The sequence below is a fragment of the Sus scrofa genome, chromosome 3 (genome assembly GCF_000003025.6).
Source record: "Sus scrofa isolate TJ Tabasco breed Duroc chromosome 3, Sscrofa11.1, whole genome shotgun sequence".
Taxonomy (NCBI): Eukaryota; Metazoa; Chordata; class Mammalia; order Artiodactyla; family Suidae; genus Sus; species Sus scrofa.
The window spans coordinates 57,360,190-57,374,556 of NC_010445.4; the positions used below are offsets into that span (position 1 = coordinate 57,360,190).

The window sequence follows — 14,367 nt, forward strand, 5'->3', positions numbered from 1 at the left end:
GCCTGTGAGGTAGGTACTGACAGCAGCGTCTTTTACAGAGAAGAGACTGAGGCAGAGAGAGAGAAACGAACCACACAGAGAGAGAGCCTGGGTTTGGATCCTTACCCAGGCTGTCTGCTCCAGAATCCATGACCAGACACTACAATCTACTAAAGACCTTACCCATCTATTAGACCCATCAGCCTATTCTGGCCCAAGAATATTTCACGTCGTGTAACATTCCCGGTTAGAATCTCAGTGGCTCAATATCATAAGTCGGATACCTCATACATCTGCCTCCTCTTTTAAATCCCTCGTAGGAGCCCCCAATACCACCTCTGGCCTGGACTCAGAATCACCTCTCCACTGCCCTCCAGCCAAGCCCCAGGTCCCCAGTACAAGCTGCACTGGAGGCTCCCCACTGCTCCGCACGCTTGTGTCACACGACCCCTCCCCAATCTGGCTCTTGAGGAAAGGGCTGAAAGGCCAGGGTCTAGGGCAGACAATCAAGGCGCCCAGCTTGGTGCTGAGAAGCCACGCACACATGTCCTCGACCTGCGTCCTCCTCTATAACCATCTCATTAAGTTAGGACCAAACGAGACCTTTTCAGACACTTGGCACAGTGTCAGAAGTCACCACTCCTCTGTGGAAGAAGCAACTCCAGACTCTTGGCATTCCACACTCTGTCTTATTTGTAGGCACAGCTCCCTCCAGGCTCTGTTAACTCTTCCTGAGGCAGACCCTACGTTCCACGGGCGGGAGATGCCCCATAACACGTGGCATGCACCTTGCCTGTGGCAGGTGCCTAATGCATGTGGGTGAAAGAGTCACTCTTTCCCAGAGAACATGCCAAAATCAAAGAGGCTGCAGGAGTTCCCACTGTGGTACAACAGGATCGGAGGCATCTCTGGAGCTCTGAGACGCAGGTTCAATTCCTGGCCCAGCACAGTGGGTTAAGGATGCAGCATTGCCCCAGCTGTGGCTCAGATCTAATCCCTGGCCCGGGAACTCCACATGCCACAGGGTGGCTGAAAAAGAAAAAAAAAAAAAAAAATGAACCAATCCTACTTTTACAACATTATAAATCAAGTCTACTTCAATAAAACTTTAAAAAATAAAAGAAAAACAAAAAACAAAGAGGCTGCAGTCAGGCTCCTGCAGGGAGAGGGTGGGCTGATTTCAAGGCCAGGCCCCTCTGACAATCCGTCAGCTCCAGACCTATCCCTACTGAAACAGGCTGTGAACTGCCAAATAACAAAGCTGCTGGGTGAGCTATGACTATTCCCAGAGGGGAAAAAGCAAAAGTGTTAAGTTAAAATCCCTAGCCATTGCATAAAGGAAATTCTTTCCATGATGCCTCCTGCTGCCCAAGGCAGGGGACAGTTCCAAGGGGCATGGGCATCCAGGCTCAGCGAGCACCGCACACGTTACCTGGGATCATGGTGATAGCTGTGTTCACTTCACTCCATTTGTGGACCCGGTCGAACTTCCAGTCCAGGATAAAATTTCCATTATCTGTCACCACAGGTCCCTAGAAGACAATTTCCCACATTTACAGAGGATGTAGATACAGGTGGACAGAAAGGGGTAGAAGAGCAGAAGTGCTAACCAAAGACCAATACTTAATTAACCTGTTCTAACCAGTACCCCCGCCTTGTGCTCCTAGAAGGCAGTGCTACAAAGCAATAAGGAGCAGGAGCTTGGAGTCAGAACTGGAGTCTTAAAGCTACACAGGGTTTAGATCTCAGAGAAGCTATTAACTTCTGTGAGCCTCAGATTCATCAACTGCAAAAAAGGGAAAATGAAACATGCTTCATAAGGCAGTTTATAAACCACATGGGGAAGCATTTAGCACAGTGGGAGCTCACAATGGGGGCCCACAGTGAGGACTCCACGATTCTTAGCTATTATCAGAGTGAAAAACCACAGCAGGGAGTTCCCGTCATGGCTCAGTGGTTAACAAATCCGACTAGGAACCATGAGGCTGTGGATTCGATCTCTGGCCTTGCTCAGTGGGTTAAGGATCCGGTGTTGCCGTGAGCTGTGGTGTAAGTTGCAGATGTGGCTCAGATGGCACGTTGCTGTGGCTATGGTATAGGCCGGCAGCTACAGCTCCGACTGGACCCCTAGCCTGGGAACCTCCATATGCCGAGGGAGTGGCCCTAGAAAAGGCAAAAAGACCAAAAAAAAACACCCCACAGCAACAGAAGAGACCACCACCAAGGTACAACACTCCCACAGCTTCACATTAGGAACCATCAGTAACACGAAGACAATGCACCCCCTGGGTTCAGGCAGCCCCATCAGCAGACAGGGAGCAGAGACAGGTCCTAGAGCAAACAGGCTGGGAGTAATTTTAGTTAATTTATCCACGACAGCTTTGGGCACTTTCTAGAGTTGAGGATCACAAACGGTGACAGAAAACACTACAGTCAAGGGCAAGGAAACGGGACTCCTCTGCAAACTGGAGGAGGCGGGGTGGGAGCCCAGTTAAGAACCCCACAAAGGCGAGGTGCTGGGCTATTGTGTGGCCCCAGCCATGAGAGAACCCCCACTATCTCTTCTTGGCTTTTCAGCTACACAGGGAGCCAGAGTCTGAGCTCTGCACAACCACCATGATTGGGACTATGACTTAAAAAGTCACCAAAACGCCGGGAAAAAACACAGCAAAATAAAAATTCATCAGGGTAGAATTACAGATGAGTTGCTTTTTTTTCCTGTTATGTTTCCACCTTTTTATATAGTTCTGACTGCAACTACAGTTAGTTTTTGGATGATTGCTTCTGCTTATTTATTTAAATGTAAGAAAAAAAAAGTTCTGTGCAACCCACTTTCGAAGCTGAAGAGAAACATTCTGCCCAAGTATCTGGAGTGTGTTCTTGGCGAGGAGTTCACATCGTCCAAGAAACTCTACTTCATTTAACCACGGAATGAGAAACGAGGAGGAAAAAGAATTACACCAGGAAACCTGAAAACCTTTCTGTGCACCACCGCCCTGGGGGTGGGGGAGGATGGGGTTACCTCCCAAAGCCCAATTTTTGTGTTAATCAGCAGTTCTCAGGTACAAAGACCAGGTCACCTAAGAGCATCAGACCCTGAGGGACAGAGAATTTTCACTGCATCAAGCAGAGTCTTGTCTATATGAGTTTCAATACGGAAACTGATAAAGCCAGCATTCTAAAAATAAACAAACTGATGAAAAATAAATACATAGAAGCCATCTGCCCAGTCTAGACACAGAAGACCTAACAGAAAAATGAAGGAAAACACCACCTTGAGAACCTGGAATGCCTTCCAGAAAACTCCTTGGCCACTTACTGCCTTGTTGACGGCCATTCGAAGTTCAATTACGCCCCCAAACTTCTGGGTCACAGTGCGGCTCACTGGGACGTAGGCCATGGGGATGACCTCGATGGGGATTCCCTTGTGCCACTGGTCCCCAAGGTTCTTTGAATCCTTCCTGGAAGAGAGTCAAAAAGCACCACACACATAAAGAAAGAAGTGCAACGGTGCAGATCCACACCCAGTTCAGGCCCGGGGTACCCACGACCTGAGAGGGCAGGGCAAGGCACAAGGGCAGGTGTGCAGGCTGTGCACTGGTTCTGTTCGACCCTTTAAGAAAAGAGGGATCTGAGTAAATATGACAACAATGTTAAAACCAGACATAACTGGCTTGTGGTTACACGGGTCTGAGGAACAGTAATAATTGTTGTCCTTCCCACAGCTGTAATATTTTGTCAATAAACTCCTTTTTTTTTTAAAGTTAATGTGCTCACACTCAGCACCAGGGCCTTGAAGGAGAATCTGAGAACCTGGTCAAAGACTGTCCACAACAGGTCACACGTGACCCCGGAGGAACCAGGCATGCTGAGTCACTGCCCCGGGGCAAGGCTTGACCTGCTTCTTCTGGGGCTCCCCTCAAGGAGCAATGAGTAATAAATGAAGACGTGCTGTTAATAAGGGGGACAAGCTGCTGCCTCCTCCTTCCCATGGACACATAAAACAGCACAAAAGCAGAACATAACCCTACGACGTTGTCCTAAGTCTCGGAAAGCTAAAGAGCCAACCCTCCACATCTAACTCCTCCTCTAAAAATGAGGCCCGGGGCCTCAGGGAGCTGCTCAGAACACTGCACTCATACCTGAAATCGGCGATCACGATGAAGCGACTGGCGTTGCCAGCTACAATTTTCTCCTGGGTCAGGCAGCCTCTGGGGATGGGGAAGAAGCAAATGAACACAGGGGTAAGTGGGACAAAAACTGAACGTGAGAACTCAGGCCAAAATCCACGCAATTCTGGCACGGAATGAAATTTGATTTTTAATTCTTATTAAACTCCATCGTATTTCATTTTTCAAAGCCCTAACCATCCCCGCCAAATTCCATGGTATCTCATTTTTCGAAGCCCTAAACAGCCCCACCCCCGCCAATGCGACTGTATGTGGAAGATGGAGGCTCTAAGGAAGCAACTGTGGTTCAATGAGGTCATGGAAATGGGGCCCTGGTCTGACAGGATAATTATCCTTCTAAGAAGACACCAGAAAGCTCTGTTTCTCTCTTCTTCCACAACAGGCAGCTACACTGAGAAGACCCGGCTCCCAGAAATGTGAGAAATAAACTTTTCTATTGAAGGAGCCCAAGTGAGGACATGCTGCTTCCAGTACACAGACTGTGGAAAACAAGCCTGTGTCTGGGAGAAATGGTCCCTGGCTGGGATGGGCATAACCCCACTTACGACACCTCTGCCAGGAAGCCATGGGTCTCAGGAGAAGTCATCTGCACATGGCATGAAAAGGAGGCTCTGTGACTTGAGAAGTAAAAGACAAGCTCTGAGCAACCTGCCCTAGCTGACAGTCAGGGTGATCAAGTGGGAGAGCACAGTGAGACTAAGCACATTGAAAACCAGGAGACCAGGACTTCGACCTTCTTTAGCTCACCATTCCTTAACCCCACAAATCAACATTTAAAAACTCGATATATAGGAGTTCCTGTTGTGGAGCAGTGGTTAATGAATTTGACTAGGAACCATGAGGTTTCAGGTTCGATCCCTGGCCTTGCTCAGTGGGTTAAGGATTCGGCATTGCCGTGAGCTGTGGTGTAGGTCGAAGATGCGGCTCAGATCCCTGTGGCTCGGATCCCGAGTTGCTGTGGCTGTGGCATAGGCTGGTGGCTACAGCTCCAATTAGACCCCTAGCCTGGGAACCTCCATATGCCATGGGAGCAGCCCTAGAAAAGGCAAAAAGACAAAAAACAAATAAATAAAATAAAAACCCGATACATGTTTTCCAAAGCAATAAATACATACATCACTAACTTCTCACGGAGGTTAAAAGCAGCTTTAAAGCAATTATGATACACCGGCATCTAGAGACCTAATAATGTAGTATGTGTGGTTAGGCTGTAGTTTTTGTTTTGTTTTTTGTCTTTTTGCTATTTCTTGGGCCTCTCCCGCGGCATATGGAGGTTCCCAGGCTTGGGGTCAAATCGGAGCTGTATCCTCTGGCCTACGCCAAAGCCACAGCAACGCCAGATCCTTAACCCACTGAGCAAGGGCAGGGACCGAACCCACAACCTCATGGTTCCTCGTCGGATTCATTAACCACTGCACCACGACGGGAACTCCAGGCTGTACAGTTTTTAACTCCAGGCTGTACAGTTTTTAAAGTTTGAATCAGCAGAGGGCAGCACACAGAGAACCTATTAAGGATGAGTAATCTCATTGAAGAGGCCCAGGTTCCTAGTCACTGGAGTGCTACTAATGAGCAGAAAGGCCAGGCTGGCTCCCTGGCCAGATGCCATCAACATCTAAATAGAAAAACGAACTGGTACATCACAGTGACACCGAGCTGATCCTGTCCTCCACTCCACCTCACTATGCATTTACGGGCAGACACTCACCCACCACCCTTGATGAGATTGAGGTCAGCATCTACTTCATCAGCACCATCGATGGCGAGGTCAATCTGTGACGAGGGAAAGGAAAGATTTAAAAACCGCTAAGAGCCTTTTAAGGGGAGGCTCTGTGCTAAGCCTGAGCATCCCTATCAGCCAGGCAGTTATTCCTACCTAACCAGTCCAAGAACGAGGCTCTAGGAGGTTAACCAGGAAACAAATGTGGGACCCTCGCCTGGTCCAGGTCTCATCCACAACTTTACACTCCCTTTACTCACTGATGAGCTTCTCTGTGGATGAGATGGAATCATTGAGAGCATGCAATCTCAATGTAACTTTACATCCAAGTACAGAATTATCTGAGGAATTCAAATGTCACTGGGGAGTGGGCAATAAGGGGAAAAAAGGCTGGGAAACACTGATGCAGAGGTTTCCATACTAATGCGGCAAAAAACACAGGCTTGACATACATCTGAAGTGATCCAGAACTGGATTATCTGAGGTACCCCACTCTGACACCACCAAAGCACCTGTCTGGGTTTGCCCACCCCCTTTACCAGGAAGCACCACCGTCAGCCCCAAAAGCAGCCCCCAAAGATGGGAAAGGGTTTGAAGTTTGAAATCAAGGGATACATGCACTTCTTGTCACTCCTGGTCCTCTGCATGGACATATGGGAGCCTCAACTTTGGTTTTTTTAAACGGCAGAATAAAACCTCAAGGTGCAGGGAATTCCTGTCGTGTGTCAGTGGCTAAATAACCCGACTAGTATCCAAGAGGACACAGGTTCAACCCCTGGCCTTACTCAGTGGACTAAGGATCCAGGTCACAGATGCAGCTCAGATCCTGTGTTGCCGTGACTGTGGCTTAGGCCAGAAGCTACAGATCCAATTCAACCCTTAGCCTGGGAATTTCCAAATGCCGCAGGTGTGGCCCTAAATAGACAAAAACAAAACAACAACAAAAAAAAAAAAGCAAGAAAAAAACCCCTCAGGGTGCAAATTCAGTTCAAGTTGCAAATTGAGGCTGCCTGCCACAGCCCGGGTATGGAGCCCACCAAGCTTCAGCGGGCACCCTCCCTTCCACCTTTTCCTAGGATGAAGTTACAGCTCCTCCTCACCCTGCCCCCACCCCAGAAACCTTTCCTGTCAGTCTGGGCACTGCTCACGTGCCTGCCTGGAACTGCCCCCGTGGTTCCCATCTTCCTTTCCAGAATACTGGAATGTTCTCTCCTGCCTTTGCCACCTGGCCCTTCACAGCTCTGCTCAAACTCTACCTCTTCCCATAAAATCCTTCTAAGCAGCATTGTTCTAGAGACAGAGGCACTTGAATTCCTGTTCAGGCTCCACCACTTACAAACAGCTTGGCCTTAGGCAAACACCTTGCCCTCTCTGGACCTTTTGCAGCTCTGTAAAATGGCATAATAATGGCACCCACCCTCAAAGCTACTGGTAGTTAAATACTGTTGACCCTTGTTTGAACTGTGTAGGTCTACATATTTGCAGATTTTTTCCACTAAATAAGTACTATATGGTCCATGGGTAGTTGAATCCACAGATGTGGAACCTTAGTTAGAGGGCCAACCGTGGGACTGAGCATCAGATTCTGGTATTTGCAGTGAGTCCCAGAACCAATCCCCCGAGGATACCCAGGGATGACTATGGTTTAATCCAGGTGCAGCACCGAGCAGAGAATAAAGGCTCAGTAAGTGCCAGCTGTAGGCACGCTCCCCAGTCTCACCAACTTCAGTTCCCTGGGGACTGCCTGTGTGTTTAATGGTCTTTACCATAAAACTTCATTTTAATTGGTTTTCAGAGGTCCGTGGCTGCCTCTGATGATTGCTTCTTATCTTCTCTTATCGGTAATCTCTGGGGTGGCCTGCTCTTCTGTACGAGGACAGCAGCAAGGCCTGGGCTCCTGAGTCCTCACAGTTAAACCACAGGGATGTCTTGAAAATTAACAACCTCTCCCCTTGTGACCTCAGCCAGGATTACTATTCAAAGTCCCAGGAGAAAAGCTGGTATGACCAACTGACTTTTCTCCTAGATGAGACAAGATATTCAGAGCCCATGAACAAGTGACAACCATAAAAAAGGAGGCAGAAAACCAAGGCAGCGTCTCTCTTACCTCTGGGTGTCGGTCCAGGTCACTGAGAGTTAAGCCATGCTGCAGGATGAGCTGACGGGCCTGTGGGGGACAGGAAAACGCACCTGTAATCATGAACTCTGAGGGGAGCCAGGGATTCTCAGAATCCTTTCAGATTTTAAGTGTCAAACATGAAGTCCTAACCAAGGCACCCTCCCAAATCCAACCAAGAGCGGAGGGTCGAGCCCCATCAATGGCAGGAGGTGGAAGGAGGCAAATAGCACCAGGTGAAGACTCTGCTCCAGCGCTAGGCTAAGCGTTCCTCCTCAGTGATCTGCTATTTCATGTAACACCATGATGCCTAAAGCTTCTAGTAATAATACTGTACAGTAACCACACACACACACCCGCCAGTTTCAGTTACCCAGAGCAACCTCGATCCAAACATAATAAACAAAATATCCCAGAAATAAACAATTCCTAAGTTTTGGTTGTTTTTTTTTTTTTTTTTTTTTTTTTTTGTCTTTTCTAGGGCCACTCTCACGCATATGGAGGTTCCCAGGCTAGGGGTCTAATTGGAGCTATAGCTGCCGGCCTACACCAGAGTCACAGCAATGCGGGATCTGAGCCACATCTGCAACCTACACCACAGCTCACGGCAATGCCGGATCCTTAACCCACTGAGCAAGGCCAGGGATTGAACCCGCAACCTCATGGTTCCTCGTCGGATTCATTAACCACTGAGCCACGACGGGAACTGCCAACAATTCCTAAGTTTTAAATGGTATGCCGTTTTGAGTAGCATGATGAAATCTCTCACCATCCATGCCATCCAGCCCAGGATGTGAATTATCCCTTTGTCCGGCATTAGTCACTTAGTAGCCATCTCAGTTATCAGATCAACTGTCTTAGTATCACACTGCCTGCATTCAAGTAACCCTTACTTAATACAGGCAGACCATGTTTTATTGCACCTCATTTTACTGCTCTTTGCAAGATACTGATCTCTGACAAATTGAAGGCTGTGGCAACCCTGCCTCCAGGGAGGTTAAGGGCGTCATTTCTCCAACAGCATTTGCTCACTTCCTGACTGTGTGTCACATTTTGCTGATTCTCAAAATAGTTCAAACTTTTTCATTATGGTTATTATATTTGCTATGGTGATCTGTGACCAGTGATCTTTGATGATACTACTGTAATTGCCTTGACATTTTTTAGCAGTATTTTTTAATTAAGGTATATACACTGCTTTTTTAGACATAATGCTATCACACACTTATTAGACTACGGTGCAGTGTAAACTTAACTTCTATATGCACTGGGAAACCAAAAAGTTCAAGTGAGTCACTTTTATATCATACTTGCTTTATTATAGGGGAATGGAACCCAACCTGTAGTATCTCCAAGGTAATGGCCCCAAGCACAGTAGTGACGCTGGCGATTCAGATATGCCAAAGCCAAGCCATGAAGTGCTTTCATTAAGTGAAAAAGTACAAGTTCTCAACTTGGGAACAAAAGGAAAAAAAGTTATATGCTGAGGCTGCTAATGATCCATGGTAAGAACGAATCTTTCATCCATGAACTGGTAAAGAAGGAAAAAGAAATTCATGCCAGTTCTGCCATCGCATCTCCAACTACAAAAGTTATGAAACTACCACGCTTGGTAAGTGTCTATTTAAGATGCAAAAGGCATTAAATTTGTACAACAGGATATTCTGAGAGAAAGAAACCATATCTACATAACTTTTATTACAGTATATTGTTATACTTGTCCTATTTTTTAGTTATTGTTGTCAGCCTCTTACTGTGCCTAATTTATCAAACTTTATCATAGGTATGGATATATAGGAAAAAACATGGTATACATGGAATTCAGTCATATTTGTGGTCTTAGGCATCCACTAGGGGCCTCAGAATGTGTTCCCACGGCTAACAGGGGGACTACCACATTTTCTTAAAGCTTCCTAAACTAAGAGCCAAATCTACAAAATACTGGACAAGTTTTAAAAATAATCTAACAGGAGTTCCCGTCGTGGCGCAGTGGTTAACGAATCCGACTAGGAACCATGAGGTTGCGGGTTCGATCCCTGCCCTTGCTCAGTGGGTTAACGATCCGGCGTTGCCATGAGCTGTGGTGTAGGTTGCAGACGCGGCTCGGATCCCACGTTGCTGTGGCTCTGACGTAGGCCGGTGGCTACAGTCATCACAGCTAATATAGACGGAAGATCATAAAACAACAAAAAAAAAAAAAAAAAAAAAAAAAAAATTAAAGCATAAAAGACTGAAGATCTATAAATGAAACATAGTGATTTCCAGGCTACATTGCTGAATAAAAATAAGCAAAAGACTGCATGCACTCAGAAAAGTATACACAAAGGCAGGACCTCTGGAGCTAATTGAGGAGCTCAGCAGGTTGAGAGCAGCTGACTGGGAGTGAGGCAGGATGTCTATGGAGAAAGTCAGCACCACTGACGTATACACATGCCTTTCCAACAGGCTGACTGAAGGGGAAGAAGTGGTTACCAACATCATTTTGACACCCTAAGCAGGATCTGTGGCTGGAATCAAGGCACTATGAACCTTCCAGTCTGATCACTAGAGTCCAAATGATAAGGATTTGTGTTCATGCCACTGCTGAACCAAAGGATGGAAAACCTTTTTTCAAAAGCCATGAAAATATGTTCTGCTTCAAGTGAAAAGCACCTGAGATTAAAGATCAGAAGGTTTTGGTTCTAAAAACTTCCACATGGCAAATTTTCTCACGTATTAAAAGATGGAGAGGGATAACCACCAGTGTCAATCTTCAAATCCAAAATCCTAAGACTCTAACCATTAAAACACAAAGACCATGGAATTTGCAATATGTGGGACTTATTTGGATCATGATTTAAAAAAAACTTTAAAAAATATTTTTAGGAGTTCCCATTGTGGCTCAAAGAACCTGACTTGTATCCAAGAGGATGCGGTTCAATCCCTGGCCTTGCTCAGTGGGTTGGGGATCCGGCGTTGCTGTGAGCTATGATGTAGGTCACAGAAGCAGCTCAGATCTGGCATTGCTGTGGCTGTGGTGTAGGCCAGCAGCTACAGCTCCAATTCAACCCCTAGCCTGGGAACCTCCATATGCCCAGGGAGCAGCCCTAAAAAACAAACAAACAAGCAGAAAAAGATAAAACAAAACTGGCCATGAATAGATAATTATGGAAATTAGGTGATAGGCACATAGAAGTTCATTACACTATTCTTTATCCTTTTCGAAGCTTGAAATTTTCCATAATAAAAAAACTAGAATAAAATGCTGGCTGACATAAAGTTCAAAAGAAAAAAAAAAAAAAACCACATGATCTGTTTCTATTAAAGAAGAATATATAATGAAGGGAGAAAAACAACAAGAAAAATGGTGTAGCTGGATTATTTCTCGGTTCCTAGGTTTCTCCAGAAGCAGTTGGAGAAGTTATGCTAATCCTAGACTCTGAGGCTGTAATTTCACTGGGACTGTCCAGAAGAGGAACCCCAGAGATACCCACACCTCTTGGTCTTCATGCCTTTGGGGAATCCCTGCCCACAATGTCCCGGGCTGTTGTGTTACCAATGGCACAGGCACAACCAATGGAAAGGCACAAGTAACTGGCAAGCCACTGCTGAGACTAGTTTATGAGATTAGTTTTTAAGTGGGCAGGGTGGGGGAGGGGAATGTTCCAACAAGATCTCCCCCTCCCTCCCGCCCGCTTCTCTCACCACACACACTGGGGAAAACCAGCTGCCAAGTCCTAATGACACTGAGACAGCTCTGGGGACTGGACCACCACTCAACAGCCTATGAAGAAGGCCCGCACACCCACGTGACTAAGCTCGGAAGAAGGTCGTCCAAGCACAGCTGAGTGTGGAGATGACTGCAAAGCTGGCCAACAACTTGCCTGCAGCCTCACCAGAGACCCGAAGCCAGAACCGCCCCGCTACACCACCCCAGATCCCCACCCTTAGAAACCACGAGTTAATCAATGTTTGCTGTTTTAGGCGGCTAAGTTTGGGGGTAATGTGTTCCATAGCAACAGATATCTAATAAATACAGATGGCATTTAAAAAAAATGATATGAACTGCATGTACTTCAGTGTGCTATTCTATCACACAAATAAAACTATGGCTCCTATTAATTTTATAGACTTTAGAAGCAATACTAAACAGTATTCAAATGTTTCACATGAAAACTGGATGGAGCCCCCTGTACAATGACCTCAAGGGTCCCACTGGGGTGGGACCATTACTGGCCACCTCCTCGGCAGGTCACCCGACTCTCCCTTCTCCCCATCTTTGATGGGCCTCCCCACAAGGCCCCTGGGAATGGCCCTGCACGCAGAGAGACATCGTAGTCACCATCGGCATGAGCTTCGTCTTCCCTGAGCATTATGGGTTGAATTGCGTTCCCCTAAAAGAAAGATATGATGGAGTCCTAACCCCTAATACTCTGAATGTGACTGTATTTAGAGACGGGGTCTTCAGCAAAGTCATCAAGTGAAGTCATGAGGGTGAGCCCTAATCCAACAACTGGTGTCCTTAGAAGGGGAATTTGTACAGAGAGGACACCATGCAAACATGAAGGCAGAGAACAAGGTTATGTGCCTACAAGCCAAGCAGCACCAAAGACCGCCAGCATCCACCAGAAGCCAGGAGAAAGACACAGAACAGATTCTCCTTCACGGCCTTCAAAAGAATCAACATCTTGATCTTGGATTGCTAGCCTCCAGAACTGAGACAATGAATTTCTGTTTTTTTCAGTCACTCAATTTGTGGTTCCTTGTTCTGGCAGCCCTACAAACTAATTCACTGTATTCAACACAATAGCCCTACTTGGGGAAATGGACCCATCACTGGCTCGGCCAGTATGAATGCAGCCACAGGTGCTCAACTGAGATCAGTATCTGCTGGACACCCAGTCACTCCAGGCTCCCACACTAAGGGGCTCCGGAGGGTACAGAACTAACTGCCTGTCACTTCCAGCTCTTAAAAGTGCAGGGAGCAGGAAAGCTAATGATTAGCTTGTGCTTTTGAAAAAAAAATAAATAAATAAAAGACAGGAAGCAATGCCTTCTCATTGCAATCCCACAGCTGTGCCCCCAAATGCCTCTTGTGATCAAGGACAGAGGCAGGCGGCAGGGTGGCAGTCCTGGTTTTCATCAATTTCACAATAAAACCTGAAAACTCTGCATTTTCCCTTCTACCACCTAATAAAGGTGGCCTGAAGGCCAGCATGAATAACCTTTTTTACTTAGACCAGATCTGGCTTTTAAATGCTTTTTAAATTTTCCTCTCCCCAGAGCTTTTAACTTGAAAGAGGAAATCTACAAAGATACCTTAAAGCCATATGGGTTTACTTGTTTAAGAGGCAGAACATGAAATATTTGAGGTCTTTTCTATCATTTCAGGAGATTGCATCTGACAAAAATAAGTTTGGGTTTGGAGTTCCCTGGTAGCCTAGCAGCTAAGGACCCAGGACTGTCACTTCCAGGACACATGTTTGATCCCTGGCCTAGGGAACTTCCACATGCCACAGACATGGCCAAAAAAAGTCTGGGTTTGAAGGTGGGTGGATAAAACAGTGGCTCTGAACAAGTGCATTTTTCAAAGTCCTGTGACCTGTGAATGACTCTTCCACTTGATCACCTGGAACTGGCCAGCACTGAGCAGCCTCGTACTGTTATCAGTTACCACAACATACAGGTGGGCTTCAGAGGATGCTATCTTAAAAACACAGGATGAAAGTTTCAGTGAAAGACAACAATTGGGACACCTGTATCTAACTCAGCCCTCTTCCAAAACCTCTCTAAAACTATAAGAAAGGAGTTTTTCTTAACAGCATAAACTGAGGAGTTCCCGTCGTGGCTCAATGGTTAGCAAATCGACTAGGAACCATGAGGTTGCGGATTTGATCCCTGGCCTTGCTCAGTGGGTTAAGGATCCAGCGTTGCCGTGAGCTGTGGTGTAGGTCGCAGCCACGGCTTGGATCCTGAGTTGCTGTGGCTGTGGTGTAGGCTGGCGGCTATAGCTCCGATTAGACCCCTAGCCTGGGAACCTCCATATGCCACAGGAACGGCTCCAGAAAAGGCAAAAAGATAAAAAAAAAAAAAAACAAAAAACAGCATAAACTGAACAGAGGAGAAAACAGCAATCAAGTTTTAAAAGCAAGACCACTGACGGACAGTGGTAAATGGCAGAAAGGAGAATGAAATCCTCAGCCAGCAGTGGAGAAAGCTAAGAAGCAACCAAATAATCAGTGCAGAACCTCCAGAAAGGGTCAGGACTCGTGGCACTGTGAAGCTCTGAAAGCAGACCTGGCAGTGGGAGGAGCAAAAAAAGGAAGACTGGCTCAGGGGCTATTTGAGAACCCGTTACGGCTCCTGTCTCTCTCCACCACAGC

The 14,367-nt window shown here is 46.6% G+C and overlaps 1 protein-coding gene across 3 annotated transcripts in view; it reads right to left on the reverse strand.

Annotated features, from left to right (window-relative positions):
* RPIA (ribose 5-phosphate isomerase A) overlaps positions 1-14,367 on the reverse strand; it is a 30,976-nt gene that overhangs the window by 4,217 nt on the left and 12,392 nt on the right. For 2 of the 3 annotated variants that reach the window (XM_021085537.1, XM_021085538.1), the window contains exons 4-8: positions 7,997-8,056; positions 5,878-5,942; positions 4,122-4,190; positions 3,254-3,440; positions 1,412-1,511 (exon numbers count right to left, since the gene is read on the reverse strand). In XM_021085537.1, coding sequence (XP_020941196.1) covers positions 1,412-1,511; positions 3,254-3,440; positions 4,122-4,190; positions 5,878-5,942; positions 7,997-8,056 — 481 coding nt within the window. 3 annotated transcript variants of the gene reach the window in all.